Source organism: Vipera ursinii (genome assembly GCF_947247035.1).
Source record: "Vipera ursinii genome assembly, chromosome: 7".
Lineage (NCBI taxonomy): Eukaryota > Metazoa > Chordata > Lepidosauria > Squamata > Viperidae > Vipera > Vipera ursinii.
The window spans coordinates 33,604,398-33,621,003 of NC_139521.1; the positions used below are offsets into that span (position 1 = coordinate 33,604,398).

Sequence of the window (16,606 nt, forward strand, 5' to 3'; positions counted from 1 at the left end):
GAGTGACAGAATTAAATGTGATCAACAAAAATTTAAATATTTTTAATTTATTTAAAACAATTAAATAGAATTGTTAAATTGTTCTGCAGTGAGTTGTCCCAGGGCAAGTTGTCCTGCAGCGAGATGGCTACATGGCTATGGCGAGTTGGCGGTGGCAAGTTGTCCCATTTCCCTCCCTCCCTCCCTCCTTCATTCCTTTTCAAGTCTAGCAACCGATGCCTGGCAGAAAGTGATCATATAAACCCCACAAACCATGGCATGTAATAGAAATCTAAGACATCCACTCAGTGTTGAAAACTGGCCAATATATTTGAATAATGCCCCAAAGAAAAACAGATCTCTTATTTATCATATTTTGATTGCAATTTATTTTGCTCTTATTATAGGACTGCAAATAAGAAACCTAGTGAGACCTATCTTTATTTAATATTAGATATATAGTGGCAGAATTAAAGCAAAGTAAATAATCCTGAGAAAGATTTATTGCCTAATATTATTCAAATATGACAAGTTTCCACTATTTATTTATCAAATTTACATGCTGCTTATCTGAGAACTGAGAACAATGTCTCAGTTTATTACCAAAGTCAGTATAAACTTTTTTTTAACATTACAAAATGATTTGGAAAAGAGCCTGACATATTTTTTTATCCCTTTGGATGATATAAATCAGATATAAATGCAAATAATTTTCAATATTGACACCTTTTGGATGATAATCTCTGGTTTTCTGAAGTATTATCCTAATATATACCTATAATTAATATCTATGCATTTGGTTTGTTTGTAGAAAACTATGCCATCAATATTTGTATGAGACAGAATTTACTCCTCATTCTCCTATCATATTACAAGTATCCACATGTTTTTTTAAGATTGTATAATCTTAATTAGACATTTTCTGCCAGTTTAACTTGAAGAAGACTAAGCAAAGTTATTACCAATCTGACTGAAGACAGATTGATCAATGCTATGATAGATAGATATACAGACAGACAGATCCTGTAAGATCCAAAGTGTGTTTTCAAACTGGTAGCAGACTGTGAAACTATGAGAAATGAAGTCCACACATCTTAAAGTTGGCAAGTTTGAAAAACACTGATAAGGAGACTAAAACTTTCTTGGGCTAGAATTATTTTCAACAGATCTAAACCTTGCTTGCTCTGCCATCAAGTGGCAAAAAAGAAACATACATTTGCAAAGCTTTCTTAAGCAATTAATTTCAATGTTATCAAACCTGATTGGATAAATGTTGGGTAATATGCATCAAACTGTGTCTGTTTTTGCAAAATACCCAGGAGCATTGGGAATATGTTACAAAAGTTGATATGCAATATTTCATGTATAATCTTTTCATTAAACCTCCCATCTTGAAGAGGCATGGTAAATCAATCGTGCCTGATATCATATGCATTGTAGGCACCGATGCTGACAAGGGAGGCACCAGCAAATCTCAGGCCAGAGAGAGAGCTAAGAGTTACGTAAGCATAGTACAGATGTGAAAGTCTGGGGGGAGACAAACACATGCCTGTAATCTCAGAGGGATGAGAGGAAATTTCTAGGATTTAATCCCTCAGTTACACACACATGCTTATGGTATTTTCTTTTTTGTGCAATAGCTACATTTTCTATATACATATAACTTTCTTGCTTGCAATAAGCCAAAGTATCTAGCTGTGTTAATTCTGTGAAGTTTAAACTTTAGCTAAAGGATTTTTAAAACATTTCTGGAGAGTCAAAATTTATTGTCATCCTGGTATGAAGTTTAATATACATTAAGAAGAGGGATGATCATACTAATCTTTTTCCAGGTCTAAACCTAAAATATGGAGTTTTGTGATCAATCATATCTTTATATACCATTTCTGGTGGGACCAAATATTGTTCTTGGACTCAGGCAACAAAATGATACTTAGGACAGCATATTTAGGACTATGTAGAAGTGTACATCCTACTAATTGTACATCTTTATGCAATTAAAATAAAATGCAACAACAACAACATCATCAACAACAACAACAACAACAACAACAACAATAATAATAATAATAATAATAATAATAAAAATTAAAATAAAATGCAAGTAGAAAAATAGGAACCAATACGGTGGGAAGGTAACAGTGTTCCATGCACCTTTGGCGTCTAGTCATGCCGGCCACATGACCACGGAGATGTCCTCGGACAAGCGCTGGCTCTTCAGCTTTGAAATGGAGATGAGCACCGGCCCCTAGAGTTGGAAACGACTAGCACGCATATGTGGGGGAACCTTTACCTTTATGCAATTAATTAAAATACATTAAAATACTTTTGCTACATTTGACATACAGAGCTTCCAAAAAATAGTTGAAACTAACTTGATTTAAATATTTGTGAAATGCCTCATTCCAATAGTAGAAGATTCAAAAAGAATTAATCAAGAACAGAGCTTGTGTCTTTCTAGAAAAAAAAATTGATAACAATTTTTTTAAAATTATAAATAACATTAGCAGGAATAGACCATAGAGGTGAAAATATTTGGCTTAGATTGAAATGAGTCTTGCTGAAGACTTGTTATAGGTATAGTATTACGGTATATGTTACAGGGCTACTTCAGGTCACTTGCATTATAACAGAGACAGATTCTAGTTAAACCATGCCATACTTCCTAGGATAGCCAGATGTTAGGTGTTGTCAAGTTATAGTTTAGTATTTTCTCAAGTGAGATGTCAGTCCTCTTCAAAAAAAATAAGGCTGAAATAGGCCACAATTTGTGTGAAAACAACAGGTCAGTCCAGAGGAAGTTTAGTGGAGGTCATTAGAATTAACAAGCCTCCCAGTCTTATTTTATACTTCCCCATTCTTCACAATTGAAGCTCTGTATTCAAAGGCAATATATACTACTGGTTCCTGAGTAAATTTGGACCTTGAGTAGTTGGGCTAAATGTATTTTGATGAGAGTCCCTGATACTGTGTCTATGTTCCAACACTCAAAAGAAATCAAGGCTGGAATGGCTAGTATGAAATGAGTTTTTGATTTTAACTACACACAAAAAAGGAAAGGGCTTTTATAACATGGGGATAACAATTGAGGTTATACAGATTAGACCAGCGGTGTCAAATTCACAATGTCATGAGACGTGTCGCATCGTATCACGACTTTTTCCCCATTGTCCGCAACGGGGTGGGCGCAGTTTTGTCATGGCGCATCCGGCCCGTGGGCCGGCAGTTTGACACCCCTGGCTTAGACTGATGGTAAATACTCACCACTTATTTAATCACAATTCTCTATGGAGAATTCTCTTCCCCTTTGTAGTTTTATGGTTGTGACTAGTTGGGTAAAAGTATTTCTGGTCTAGAGACAATAGAAATGAACTTCTCTACCTTTCCTTCAGGGACAATCTATTCCTTGTGTGTCTAATTACACTTGGCCAAATAAAGTACAGTACAATACAGTATGGGACTTAAAATTAACTAGTTTGTATCTAAAACTAGTGGCTACATAAAGAAAGGGGTTATTTTGCTGCTTCTAGGTAAAGCTGAGTGTTTTCCAAACCAGATTAAAATACAAAAAAGCAATTTATCCCAGCATCATACAATCAGCACCAAATTCAATAATTTATTTGCAAATATATTTGTATACTTTCAAAATTTTAAAACAAGCAATACTGAGAAAACATGAACTTTGTTGCAAGCCACACTCTATCAATGTGATGGGGATGAAATAGGGCCATCTTGTCATGATTCACTGTAAGTCATTGCAAGGTTTATGATATAATTTGTACCTGCCTCCTTATCCCATCGCTTGCCTGTCTCTGCTAGTTTCCCCGTTTCCTATTTGACTGAACGATTCAGTACATTAGTCAACTCACAACTTAAAGAACTTTCTATATTGTTCATTGTTTTGTGTTAACACAAGAAACTGCATCAGCTAGACAGATGCATTTCTTCCTTTGTCTATTTACTGATTAGAGTTTTCTGATTTTTCATCTAGTCAATAATAACCATCTCTAATAGTACCTTAATAAGCAGAATATCAGCCGGCAAATAATGTTAACCTCCATGCTGTGAGAAGCTGCTCTTCAATGGATCCAATTGCAGTAAAGAGCATAAAAACTATTTTATAGTTAGGATTAACATAAAGCAAAACACAAGTGCAATTTATAGCAAAAAAGAACAGAATGCAGCAAAGTATCAAGCAACATAAATATAATACTTCTATAATATACAATACTTTTACTTTGCGAGGTGCACTGACTTCCAGCAGTCTTCCAGATGCAGTTCAAGTTATCACCTATAAAACCCTCTACAGCAGGGGTGTCAAACTCGCGATGTCACATGACGTGTCGTGACGTATCATGATGTTTTTGCCATTGCCGGCAAAGGGGTGGGCACGGTTTCGCTATGATGCATCCGGCCCGTGGGCGGGCAGCTTGACACCCCTGCTGTACAGTATAGTACAGTCATTTGCAAGAAACCCTATCTCTGGTGGTTTCTACCCACCCTACACACTCCGGTTGAGTGGACATGTTCCAGGTTCCTTCCTTAAAGCAATGTTATCTCGTGACACCTAGGAAACATACCATTTCTGTGATGGTACCTTCCTCCTGAGATATGAGTTGTCCCAATTCTGTTAGCCTTCAGGAAGTGACATTGGGACTAAAGAAGCTCATTTTGAAATTTGGAGTCTTATATTGGTGCACCCCAATTATTTGGTTGTGTTTTCTGTTCTATTGCAATTTTGTTTATTGTTGGACACCGTCCAGTCAGATTTTTGCGAGTTAGGTATCCACATAGATCATGAAATTTTATTAGAAATCAATTGCTATTAAATTCTATAATACATACTTTTAATTATTCATCATGTGTGTGAAAAAGCCACACAGCAGATAAGGCAAACAAGGGTTCAAGCATGCTTTCTATAACCACAAATTCATGATGTCACCTAGTAAGAATATTTCACCTTGCACAACTATCTCCGGTGCTGGCATTTTACATTTTGGGTTAGAACTTTGTTTCCTAGTCATGTGCTGTCAAGAGTCCTTCTCCAGTTTTCTTCCCACCTAAGTGACATTTGTGTTCCAATCATGTGACAGTCCTGTCCTTAGAAGACCCTACCAGGAAAGAGTGAACTTATCCTCCTGACACTGGAAGAAAAAAATAGCTGGCAATTGAGAGCAGCAGTTCAGCTGAATTTTAAAGCAGTAGCCTTCTATTTTGTACAGAATTTCATTGCTTCCCAGAATTTTATTCTACCACCATCTTAAAATATAGGTGTTCATTTATCTTTGAGAACACCTAGGCATGCCAATTAAAATATTGAGGCAAAACATATTTGCACATGAAAGGGTTCTTTTCATAGTTTAATAGTATATCCTTTCCCCAGGAAACGGGATCACTTCAGTCCAATATTGACAAATAAAGGGCCTTAACAGCAGAGCTAGGAAAATCATTGTTAGGCTTTTACCAATTAACATAGACAATAAGCTAATTTGATCTGATGTATTGACATATATAAACAACAAATACCATGTGCACCTGAAACTAAAATTTTCTCCAAGATAAAGTAACTTTATGTAAAAGGGACAATGTTTCAAAAAGGAAAAATTAAACTTGTTAAACTACAGGTTTTTCTTTGCATCTGACAATCCTATATAAAATTCTCTGTAAATCAGGGATTTTGTTCCACGCCCAAACAAGTTATATCAGTAGTTTCTTAACATACAAGACTCTTTTAAGAAGTGCTAAATTTATGATATGGTAATTCTTGCTAGATAATTGTGTTTACATCATACCAAAGGCAGGTTTGGCCCAACCTATTCTCAAGCTTACAACCTGGCGTACAAATATGTTACATAAGTATTAAAAGATGCCAATTCACCTCTAGGTCATTTACTGTTCATTTACATTTCCACACAGCTAATTGTGTTTTCACCTATTTATATTTACGTTTGCTATTATTCTATCCAATTAACAATCCAAATTTTCTGCATTGTTACAAAGTTATTAAAATAGAATAAAACAGAGAAATAAAATCTAATTAATAAAGAGCCCATTAAAGCTTTGCAGTATAGCAACATCAGCGTGGGCTGTAAACTCACAAGTTACGTGGTTGTTTTTTTTTAACGGCCAGTATCATTCTTACTATACAAAGTTACCCTATAAAGGCAGCTTATAAATATTTTAAATGACTAATTAAAGCGACCTCTTCTTTCCCTCTCTGTGTGTAAAAAAAAAAAAAAGATTGATGGCATTTCTCCACTGGGGTCACCCGTAAATCCAGGTGGAGACCGATTCTGCAACTTAATTCTATAACCACGATACGCGGCCGGATGTTTCGGAGACAGGAGAGGGAAGCGCTCGTCTAAAGTTTGAAACGGGGCAGCGGCCTTTCAAGGGTCCACTCTATGGGGATCGCCCCCTCCTCCAAGCCAAGCGCGCATCTCAGTCCCCTTCGCCTGGCGCTGCCGGCGAGGAGCCTCCAAAGGGTTAACGCCTCGTCCCGAAGGACCGCTCTTCTCTTCCTCCCCCCCCCCGCCCCGTCCTACGCCTCCCTTGTTGCTATTAATACGGCGAGCACATGCCGTGTCCTAACGCTTGAAGGGGACCAGATAACATGAATGTGCCCTTGCCGGCGACCCTCGCTCAGAGGTTGCCCCATCGGGAGGAGGGAGCAGTATGGCGCCCTCCCCACAGTGCCCTCCAAGGATGGGGGGTCCTAGCCAATGTGCTGGCGGGTCAGTCCCCCCCCCGCCCCGCCGGTCCTCCTCTTATCGCGAGACCCGGAAAGGCTATAAATAGTTGGAAAAGGTAAAGGGCTGTCTGTCCGAAGCTGTGTGACCCGACGGGGGTGTAGAGTTGGTTGGGGAGTTGCCTACTCTGTAGGGACTTTTTTTTTCTTCCCCTTTCTTTTCTTTTCTTTCTTTTTTCTTTTTTTAAGGGAAGGGGATTTGGAGCGTCGCTCTCCTTAGTATGGCTGACCAGGCTCTCAGTTTTCTTAAGGACTTTTTGGCGGGGGGTATCGCTGCTGCCATTTCCAAGACGGCTGTAGCGCCTATTGAAAGAATCAAGTTGCTGCTACAGGTGAGCCGAGTGCCTGAATTTGGCGATGTGCTGATGCTCTCTATCCATAGAGTTTGGGAGGAAAACTGCTCAGATATTAATCTGGCACCTGCCATTGGAAAGGCTGTTTGGTTTGGCCGGCGTTTCCTAAAAAGTAGAGAGCGAAGACATTCCTCCCTGATGGGAACATGGAGAAAATTACTTGGGGACTCTTCCTGATACGTTTCTCACAAGTTTCTTCTAAGACATGTTGGAATAATAGAGCAAATCTGCTCTCCCTCAAAGCAGTTCTCTGTATTTCTAGCAAAAAAAAAAAAGTCTCCTTGCATGGAGCCAAGTGTGAGGTTGTTAATAGGAGTGGAGTAGGAATGTTAGTGTCAGATGAAGTGACTAAATATGGAAACTGCAGTTGTGCAGTTCTGATGACAGAAGATCAGTGCAGCCCTTTTTCTTGGCTTAGTGTACGGCAGGCGTGTCAAACTCAATTTCATTGAGGGTCGCATCAGCATTGCGGTTGCCCTCAGGGGGCCGGGTGGGTATGGCCTGGGTGGGCATGGCCTACTGGGTGGGCATGGCTAGAGTGCTTATGGCCTACTGGGTGGGCATGGCCAGCTCTACATCGTTCACATCAAGGGTGCCTATGGGGGCCTGGGCAGGAGTGGGACAGATCTGAGGGTCTCTGGCAGAAGGAGGGTCTCTGGGCCAGGGCCAAGGCAGTGGGGGCCGTTCCCTCACTGTTTCCAGGATGGCTTCGCGGGCCACATGAAACCACTTCGCGGGCCGGATCTGGCCCCCCGGCCTTGTATTTGACATGTCTGGTGTACAGCAAGCTACCCTGGGCTTGAGGAAACTCCTTCAGGCCTTGTTTATTCTCTTGTACATGCGGTGTGCCATGCAGCCCAATCCAAAGTAATACTCAATGGGCAGTGCAACTGGTACTGTGCCCTGCTCATATATTTCCTAACCTAGTCCATTTAAACTATTCTGTTGCATAAACGTTTGTTGCAAGGCTCAATGGTTTGGTAACTTTATGTAGATTGACTGAAAGAACTAAATTCCCAAAAGAGAAGCTTACGTGAAAGAAAGCTTGCGTGTATATGAATCGGTTCTTTTTGTTTGAAATAATATAATCTCTTTTTATTTAACATATACAACCTATAAAAGTGGTGCAAAGGGGTGCTTCACAAAGTGCTGATATGTAAACCAATGACAAACACAAAGTGTATTGGTATGACAAAAGTGCACTTCCTTGAAATAGTAAAACAGGTGTGTTCTGAAAGGTTAACACTGCTGTTTTGAAGGCAGTCCCTGACTGTCCGTATTGCATATTCATACAAAGAGAAAACTGTATTGGCAGTCTCAGGGAAAGTGAAGCAACTGTGCCTGCAGCTAAGGACAACCTTGAAAGAATCCATGCAGGGTTTCCAGAGGACACGGCTGCTTTAATACTTCAGAAATGATGCTTTCCTTTTGGTACATGTTTTGCAAATGCTCCTTTTCAATAGCTTTGTATAATTTCACTGTCTAATCACCTTTTAAGATATGTACATATAGCTCCCCACAGGCTCCCCATGAGCAAATAAGAACTGGCTAAAGGAACAAATATATTTGTTATATTTATTTTTCTCAGATCTTGTGTCCAAATAAATTAATAGAGTTAAATGCACTGATGCTATTGCTGTTAATTTTGAATTGATAACTGATTTTGATATGGAACAAAATTCCACATTTTGCAGTGAAATATAGGTATGTGTTCATAGCTATGAGGAGATTTACACAAGCAACAATTATCCTTTCCCTTTCCCTTCCTTTTGTGTTTTTCCCCTCCCTTTTTTGTTTCATTCTTTCAACAGGTCCAGCACGCTAGCCAACAAATCACAGCTGAAAAACAGTATAAGGGAATCCTAGACTGTGTGGTAAGGATTCCCAAGGAGCAAGGCATCATTTCCTTCTGGAGAGGCAACTTGGCCAATGTCATCCGATACTTCCCCACCCAGGCCCTCAACTTTGCATTCAAGGACAAGTACAAGCAGATTTTCCTTGGGGGAGTGGACAGACACAAGCAGTTCTGGCGCTACTTTGCAGGCAACCTGGCCTCTGGAGGTGCAGCAGGTGCAACATCTCTCTGCTTTGTGTATCCTCTAGATTTTGCCAGGACTAGGCTAGCTGCTGATGTGGGCAAAGGGCTGAATGAGAGGCAGTTCTCTGGGCTAGGCAATTGCATTGCTAAGATCTACAAATCTGATGGCCTCAAGGGTCTCTACCAGGGATTCAATGTGTCAGTCCAGGGCATCATCATCTACCGAGCTGCTTATTTTGGCGTCTACGATACAGCTAAAGGTAAGAAACAGAAATCTAGTGATGCTGAAAGAATGATCTGATCAGGCTTCCCCAAGATGGGGCCTTCTAGATATCTTCCCAGCTAACATGGCTGTTGGGGGCCCAATGAAAGGAAGGCTAACCTGAACACAGCTTTATTTATTTATTTATTTATTTATTTTATTGGATTTATATACCGCCCTTTCCCGAAGGACTCAGGGCGGTTTACAGGGTATTTAAAACAAGGAATACAAAAGTTAAAAACAATTCAAAAGATTAAATCAATCCCTGAAAAAAGTAAAAACCCCAATTAAAATTAAAATTCTCAGCCTGGGCCAGAGAGCTCGAAGAGCCAGGTCTTCAGGTCCCAGCAAAATGAACGAGTTACATTTCAATTGATGGGATTTGTAAATGCTGCCTAAAAATGTATGTCTTGAGTGAATCAACTTATAATTGAGAAAGATATAGAACTCAATTTTCCTTTTGATCTGTAATTTTCAATGGTTTATGATAAGTATGATTTCTTCTATATGAAGCAATAAATTGATTTTCTATGGTTAATCAACTTTCTATGGTCTATCAACTTAAATTTAAATAAGTCTTTTAAAAAAATAATTATAGTAATAATCTCTCAAAGTTAGACAATTTGGTGTTCCCTAATGTTCCAAATATCATCATGGATAATATCTATGTGGTTGCTAAAATCAACAATAACTTGGTGGCACATGCTGAAATCAAAATATACCAGCCTACCTTGGTACAGTTTTCCTAGCCTTCAGCAAGCTACATCTTAATCCTAACCATATTTCTATAAAATGTAAGCCAAAGTTGTGAAACAAGCCATGATGATTTGGGCTAATGACAGGCAAATTCACACATATCACTGAATTATAAAGAAACTACAGTGTAACTTAGCAATATGTGTGTAAATAAGGTGACTCATTTCTGAGTTTAAGAGATGTTTTAAGATGGCAATATGATAAAAATCTCCTTGGACTGAAGTTGATTTGTTGTGAGGTACTCTTGACAGCACTATAGAAGTGGTTTGCTCTTGTCATCTACTGGGATTGTATTTTTGACTTGCATTCTAATCATCTACTCTGGTATTTCCAAGTACTAACAGGTCTGACTCTACATACAGTAGGTTCCCAGTCTCAGCAAGGTTAACACAATTCTGCCATCTGCAGAAGCAGAATGGCAATGCAGTTAAGAAACAATTCTTTAGATCTAGGACACTTCTTCAGACACTACTCAAGTATAAAAAAATTGGCAGTATACTACAGTTTTTCAAGATAATGATTACACTGCAGTGGTTAGAATGTTGCATCTGAATAGTGGAAGACTACAGTTGAATTCCTGCTTAGTCATGAAAGCTCACTGAGGGCACAAAGCTACAGTAACTATAACTCTCGAAACATCCCATATAGAGCACCGGTCTCCAACTCCTGGTTTGTGGACTGGCACTGGTCCTTGGAATGCCAGAAACTGGGCCGTGCAAACAAGCAAAGCCCCATACGTGGGATGCAGGCAGCACCCAAACCCAGACCCATGCCCTCTCAGGTCTGCAGAAAAACCTCTCTCCACGGAACCAGTTCCTGGTTGGGGGCCACTGCCATAGAATATCAAGGCTTTTTTTATTTAAAAAATAAAAGTAAAAATAAATAAAAATAAAAAATGAACTGAAGTTGTATTTTCCAACTTGTTGCAGATGGTTGGCAATTGGCATGTATTTATGACAGTTACAATGTCAAGGGGTCATGTGTTCACCTTTTGCAAACTTCTGGCAAGCAAAGTCAATGGGGAAGCCAGATTCACTTAACAACCATGTTACTGTCTTAACAACAATAGTGATTCACTTAACAGTTGTTGCAAGAAAGATCATAAAATGGGGCAAAACTCACTTAACTGTCTTGCTTAGCAACAGAAATTTCGGGTTCAGTTGTGGTTGTAAATTGAGGACCACCTGTAATTGTATAAATGGACTGACATTAGTAATGTCTGACATATATTCTTTTTTCTACCAGACAGCTCTGCAATTTTGCTGTGGCTTCAGGGTAGAGACAGTGTGCAGACAGTATCATAGATCTGCTGGTGCATGGAACAGAAATTATAAATGATACTGACAATTTCTCCCTTTCTTCCTGCTTTCATCTTTGGGCAACTTTCCCTTGATAATAGGCATGCTGCCTGATCCGAAGAATGTGCACATCATAGTCAGCTGGATGATAGCCCAGAGTGTAACTGCAGTGGCAGGTCTGGTATCGTACCCTTTTGACACCGTCCGACGTAGAATGATGATGCAGTCTGGTAGGAAAGGAGGTAAGAAAATAACCAATTCCCTCATCTCTCAGCACTTTCGCTTTTCAGACAGTAAAACTGGATTTGATATCATTGGGCACAAAGCTCAATTATTTATCTAATCTAAAGAGTCTGTTCCTAGTAGGTTAGTGGGTCTTGCTCATTGACCTCAGCTACAACCTTGACTTAGTGACTGTTCAAAGATACAATGGACCACCCCAAATGTACATATGATGGCTGCCGAACCCCACTCCTCCAGTTATGTGACTATATTTTGGGCGTTCAGCACCTGGCCCACATTTATGGCCATTTAGTGTCCCTTGATCACATGAGCAGGGGATGCCGCAAAGAGGGGGCAACTTATTCTCCAAACCACCAGAAGGCAGGACAAGAAGCAAAGAATGGAAACTAATCAAGGAGAGAAGCAACCTAGAACTAAGGAGAGATTTCCTGACAGAACAATTAATCAGTGGAACAACTTGCCTCCAGAAATTGTGACTCTCCAACACTAGAAGTTTTTAAGAAGAGATTGGACAAACATTTGTCTGAAATGGTATAGACTGAGCTTCCTGCCTTAGAAGGGTTGGACTAGAAGACCTCCAAGGTCCCTTCCAACTCTGTTATGTTAGTCTGTTATTTGTGACATTTTTGTTGAAAATCAGCATTTACTTCTGTTTTTTGGCAAAAATGCCACATAGCGAACAGGACTGCTGGGGCTTGATTTAGCTTCCCAGCTACCTCTAGTTCCCCATCTCCAGGAGCATATAGTTGCCAATTTAATGCTAAGAAAGCTTCAGTTTAATTTCTGCTTTTTTATTTGGAATATAGCAGTGAACACAAACATTATTGCGGAAACACAATTTGCAAAATTTGAAAAATGTTATATTTATTTGCATTTGTTCTGTTACAATATTGCCTTCAGATCAGTTCAGTTCTTAAACACAGAGATGAAATTATCTCTTGAGCTTCAAGGTTAAGAGGAAAAATGCAATTTTTATTTTACAACCTTTTGAAGAAAGAACTAGAGAGCAACTATCCAATAATGATTTATTTGTTGGAATTAGAGGAATGATTGTGTTATACTGATCTATTTCTCTCTTTCCAATGATTTTACCTGAATATGTTTACTTCCACAGCTGACATCATGTACAGGGGTACAATTGACTGCTGGAAGAAGATTGCTAAAGATGAAGGAGGCAAGGCTTTCTTCAAAGGTGCCTGGTCCAATGTGCTAAGAGGCATGGGAGGTGCTTTTGTGTTAGTCTTGTATGATGAGATCAAGAAATATGTCTAAGCAAGTCAAACTACTTGCCTCTTATGTTCTGTTTAGTTACATATTTACATGTGAGTTAAAAGGCAACTAAATATTTCCTACGGAAACAGAGGTGGCTACTGTGGGTCAAATCCAGCTGAGAGGTCAAATTGTGGAACTGTAAGATTGCTTGGTGATGGTTTATAACATAAGTCAAACTTTTTTGTATGGAAAGCTGAAGAGGTCTTTGTATATATACATTTATTAGACAAATATCAATAATATATTCCTATGAATAAAAATATTTCCTGAGGGGGTATGTTGATAAGTATTTAAACAACTAGAAAAGTGAATTTAATAAATATTATAAATTAAAACCTTTTTTCTGTGTGATAAAGCCACTGCAGAAGTTCTTTCAAGATTGTAGCTTCCAGCTGCTAGTGAAGAATGTTTTCAGAGATGGGTGTGTGTGTGCAACTGTGTGGTGTTAGGGTAGAAGAGAGGGGGTGGGGGGTGGCAGAGAACAGGTTTCTCTTTCTCACTCTAAGCTAGCAACAAAATGTACAACTATGAGGTTGATTCTGACTCATAAGAAAAAAACAGCTAAAAGCTGTGCAGCAAATAGCAAACCACAAGAAACGCTGTTCTTCATTTCTCCTAATTTTATCTCTAATCGCTTTGTTCACACTTTGGAAAAAATACTTATGTCAAACATAATTTCCTTTTTGTCATGTTAGGATTGCAATGCTCATGCACATTCCCAGAGATGTCATAGTCTGGATGAGAAAATCTAATTTTCCCCCCCCCCCAGGCCTTAATATCTCTAAAATATTCAGTAGTGATTACAATAATGACCATACTTTTTAACTTTGGGATCATATCCTCCTGGTGGATGCTAAAAGGAAGTTTGCTGCTGAATGTGTACAGCTAGTCCTCGACTTACAACAGTTCATTTAGTGACTGTTGAAAGTTAGAACGGCAATGAAAAAAAGTGACTCATGACCATTTCCCCACACTTAATGACTGTTGTAGCATCCCCATGGTCAAGTGATCAATATCCAAATGCTTGGCAGTTAATTCATATTTATTATGATTCGAATGTTCTGGGGTCATGTGATCACCTGTGACCCTCTGACAAGCAAAGTCAATGGGGATGCCTGATTCACTTAACAACTGTGGCAAGAAAATGGAGAAAGGTTGGGTTCAATTGTGTTTGTAAGTTGACAACTACCTGTATAGTCAGATACAGCTCACCTCTTATTCAATTTAGTATTTGTATGATCATCAACATATGGTTAACAGCATCCATTTTATTTTCTTTGTTAATTGTTGGAAAGAGCAAAAGCAGTTTGAGCTCCTGGAACATTCAGTGACGGTAGTCTGTTTGAAATCTGTGCCTTGACAGATTTTGTCTCAGAATAACATACCGCATGCATTCAAAACTGAGGAGTCATTGTTCCCATGGGACTGAAATTTGGTAAAGTTGTCACCACTTCAGTGCTCCTTACACTTCCCAGAAACCCAGAGGTTGCATGATACCTCCAATCAGCCAGCAACAAGGCCTGACAGGTGACCAGTGAGGGCAAAATATGAACTCTTAATGGCATTGGGTGGTGAGGGAAGGATAAGAAAGTGACTCAGATGCCTGCTGGAGGTAGAGCTGGCTAGGGAGTGCCAGTGATCAATGGGTGAGCCCTCTTCCTTCCTGGAAGAAAGGGGCTCTTGGGGACAATGTGGGGTTGGGGAGTGAAGGTAGTTCTGCTTGCATTCTGTGGCTCCCTTTGTTTCCCCTACCCCTCAGCAAAGTGGCAGGCAATTTGGCAGGTGAGGAGGCGGCTGCTTCATCAGGGCTCTGCTGAGGGTCATGAGGAGAGAGGTTCTGGCAGCAGCCTATATGTGAAAAGGATGACCCAATGAGTCATGGGTTGTCTACTACTGTCAGCCTTTGTGATGGAATGTGTATCTGGAGAAGCAGTGGGGGAATTTTGGCAATACAAAGTTTTCCCAGAGAGGTTCGGATTAAGACTTAGCAATCCTGAGCTGGATTAGGGGAGGTTTAAGGCAGCCACATCTACAATCTCTCAGGATATATCTAGTAGGTTAGAAGGTGATAGGCTGAGTTTAGCAAGATTCTGTCCATTAGGTGTAAGCAAATAAAGGATTGAAGCCAAGTGGACTTCACTGTGTCATCTCTGGCCTTGGGTCCGACAGCCCATCCAGGTAAACCAGGCACAAAACACAACTAGATGAGTGAATTCCACTTTATTGTAAGGCTACATTAATAAAATCTTTCAGGTCTAAAGGTACAAGTTTATTTTCTCATATTTTTTGCTCCTTTCCCCCCATTACAATCTTCTTCAACCTTATGGACTATATCTAATGAGTTTCTTGAAATATAGATACCATTTTTTGAATCATAATTGGAGGCATTCTAGAAATAGACTTCATGACATCAGTGTGTGAGAGAACTGAAATAGAGAAAGTCAATGTGCAAAAAAAGTATTAATCTCCTAATTAATGTATTTGGAAACTTCTGTCTTCCTCTAGAAATGTCTATTGTTTACACTGGGTTTTGCAGTATCCTTCACAGTTGGGAGCTGAATAGATGTTAAATTTGATTGCATTTTCAGTTAAAAAACGCAAAACAATTGTTCATGCATTTAGTACTTCCCATTTATGCCATATCAGAAATTACAAAAGAGTGAGAATTTTTAGAAGTTATTCATTCCTATCTAAAATCTTTTAGAAGCTATATATAGTTCTGGAGTTGTGTACCTTTGCATTACTTAGTAGTAGTTCACTGATAAAACATATATGGGCATATAAAATGTATTACATCCATTTCCTGATGTTTTCTGATGACTAGAATATTTACTAGATATAAATTCCTTATGTTCTGAGGAGGTTGTTTTTCCACAACTGTTTAAAATATAAAGCTGGATGGTACTGCAAATAAAATGCTAAAATGAACTCTAGTACCTTATTTACAGGTGCAAGTACCATAGCACCTTTTGAAAAAAACCATCCATTTGCAGAAGTGGTGTTTGAAATCATTAGGAAATATGCTGAAATGACAAGCATGCTGTGAGAAATAAATGGTTTCTAGATATTGTTGCATTCTCCCTTTATATTGTTCCTATTTTTAAAGAAAATCAAGCTTATCTCCATAGTTTTGCTTTTGTATTACTTCAATACTTAATTAATTGTAATTGCACTGTCTTGGTGCCTCTTCATGTAAAGCTTATGTTCATTAAAATGCAAATGTTTTGTTCATGTATGCAATTTATATACAAACATGAATTTACTGATGTATTGTACAGATAATTATGGACAGATAATTGAGATAGACTAGAACTCAACCTAGTCTATTACAACCTACCGTAGAAATATAAAGATAAATGCGTATGTAATTCAAACAGGAAATTAACTAGAAATTGTTTCTTAAATCAATGAATGATGGGGAATCCAGATAATATTCTGGAGCAGACAACTATTACAAATATAATTAAAAGTAGAATGTGATTTTTAAAACCAAGTCACAATATTTGGCTCAAATTACAGGAAAAAATGCACGCTAACGCGGTTCAATCAAATATTTTACTTAATTTTTAAAAGACAGATGCACAATTTTCATACCTTCCTAACTAATCACTTTGTAGTTTTTGTCAAAGAAAAATATGCTTATGGAAAGATTCCAAA

The 16,606-nt window shown here is 38.7% G+C and overlaps 1 protein-coding gene across 1 annotated transcript; it reads left to right on the top strand.

The window, feature by feature from the left end:
• Window positions 1-6,730: 6,730 nt before the first annotated feature.
• Window positions 6,731-16,457, top strand: SLC25A4 (solute carrier family 25 member 4). The gene is made up of 4 exons (XM_083367398.1): window positions 6,731-7,059; window positions 8,892-9,378; window positions 11,536-11,676; window positions 12,792-16,457. Exons 1-4 carry the CDS (start codon window positions 6,949-6,951, stop codon window positions 12,947-12,949), a joined length of 897 nt encoding a protein of 298 aa, XP_083223524.1. The 5' UTR covers window positions 6,731-6,948; the 3' UTR covers window positions 12,950-16,457.
• The last annotated feature ends 149 nt before the right edge of the window (window positions 16,458-16,606 follow it).

What these genes read in the sequence shown, in the direction of transcription:
- SLC25A4 (XM_083367398.1), top strand. Translation starts at nt 6,949, where the DNA reads ATGGCTGACCAGGCTCTCAGTTTTCTTAAGGACTTTTTGGCGGGGGGT. An exon ending in CGTCTACGATACAGCTAAAG is followed by an intron (nt 9,379 to 11,535) that starts GTAAGAAACAGA and finishes CCTTGATAATAG; the next exon opens with GCATGCTGCCTGATCCGAAG. An exon ending in GCAGTCTGGTAGGAAAGGAG is followed by an intron (nt 11,677 to 12,791) that starts GTAAGAAAATAA and finishes TTACTTCCACAG; the next exon opens with CTGACATCATGTACAGGGGT.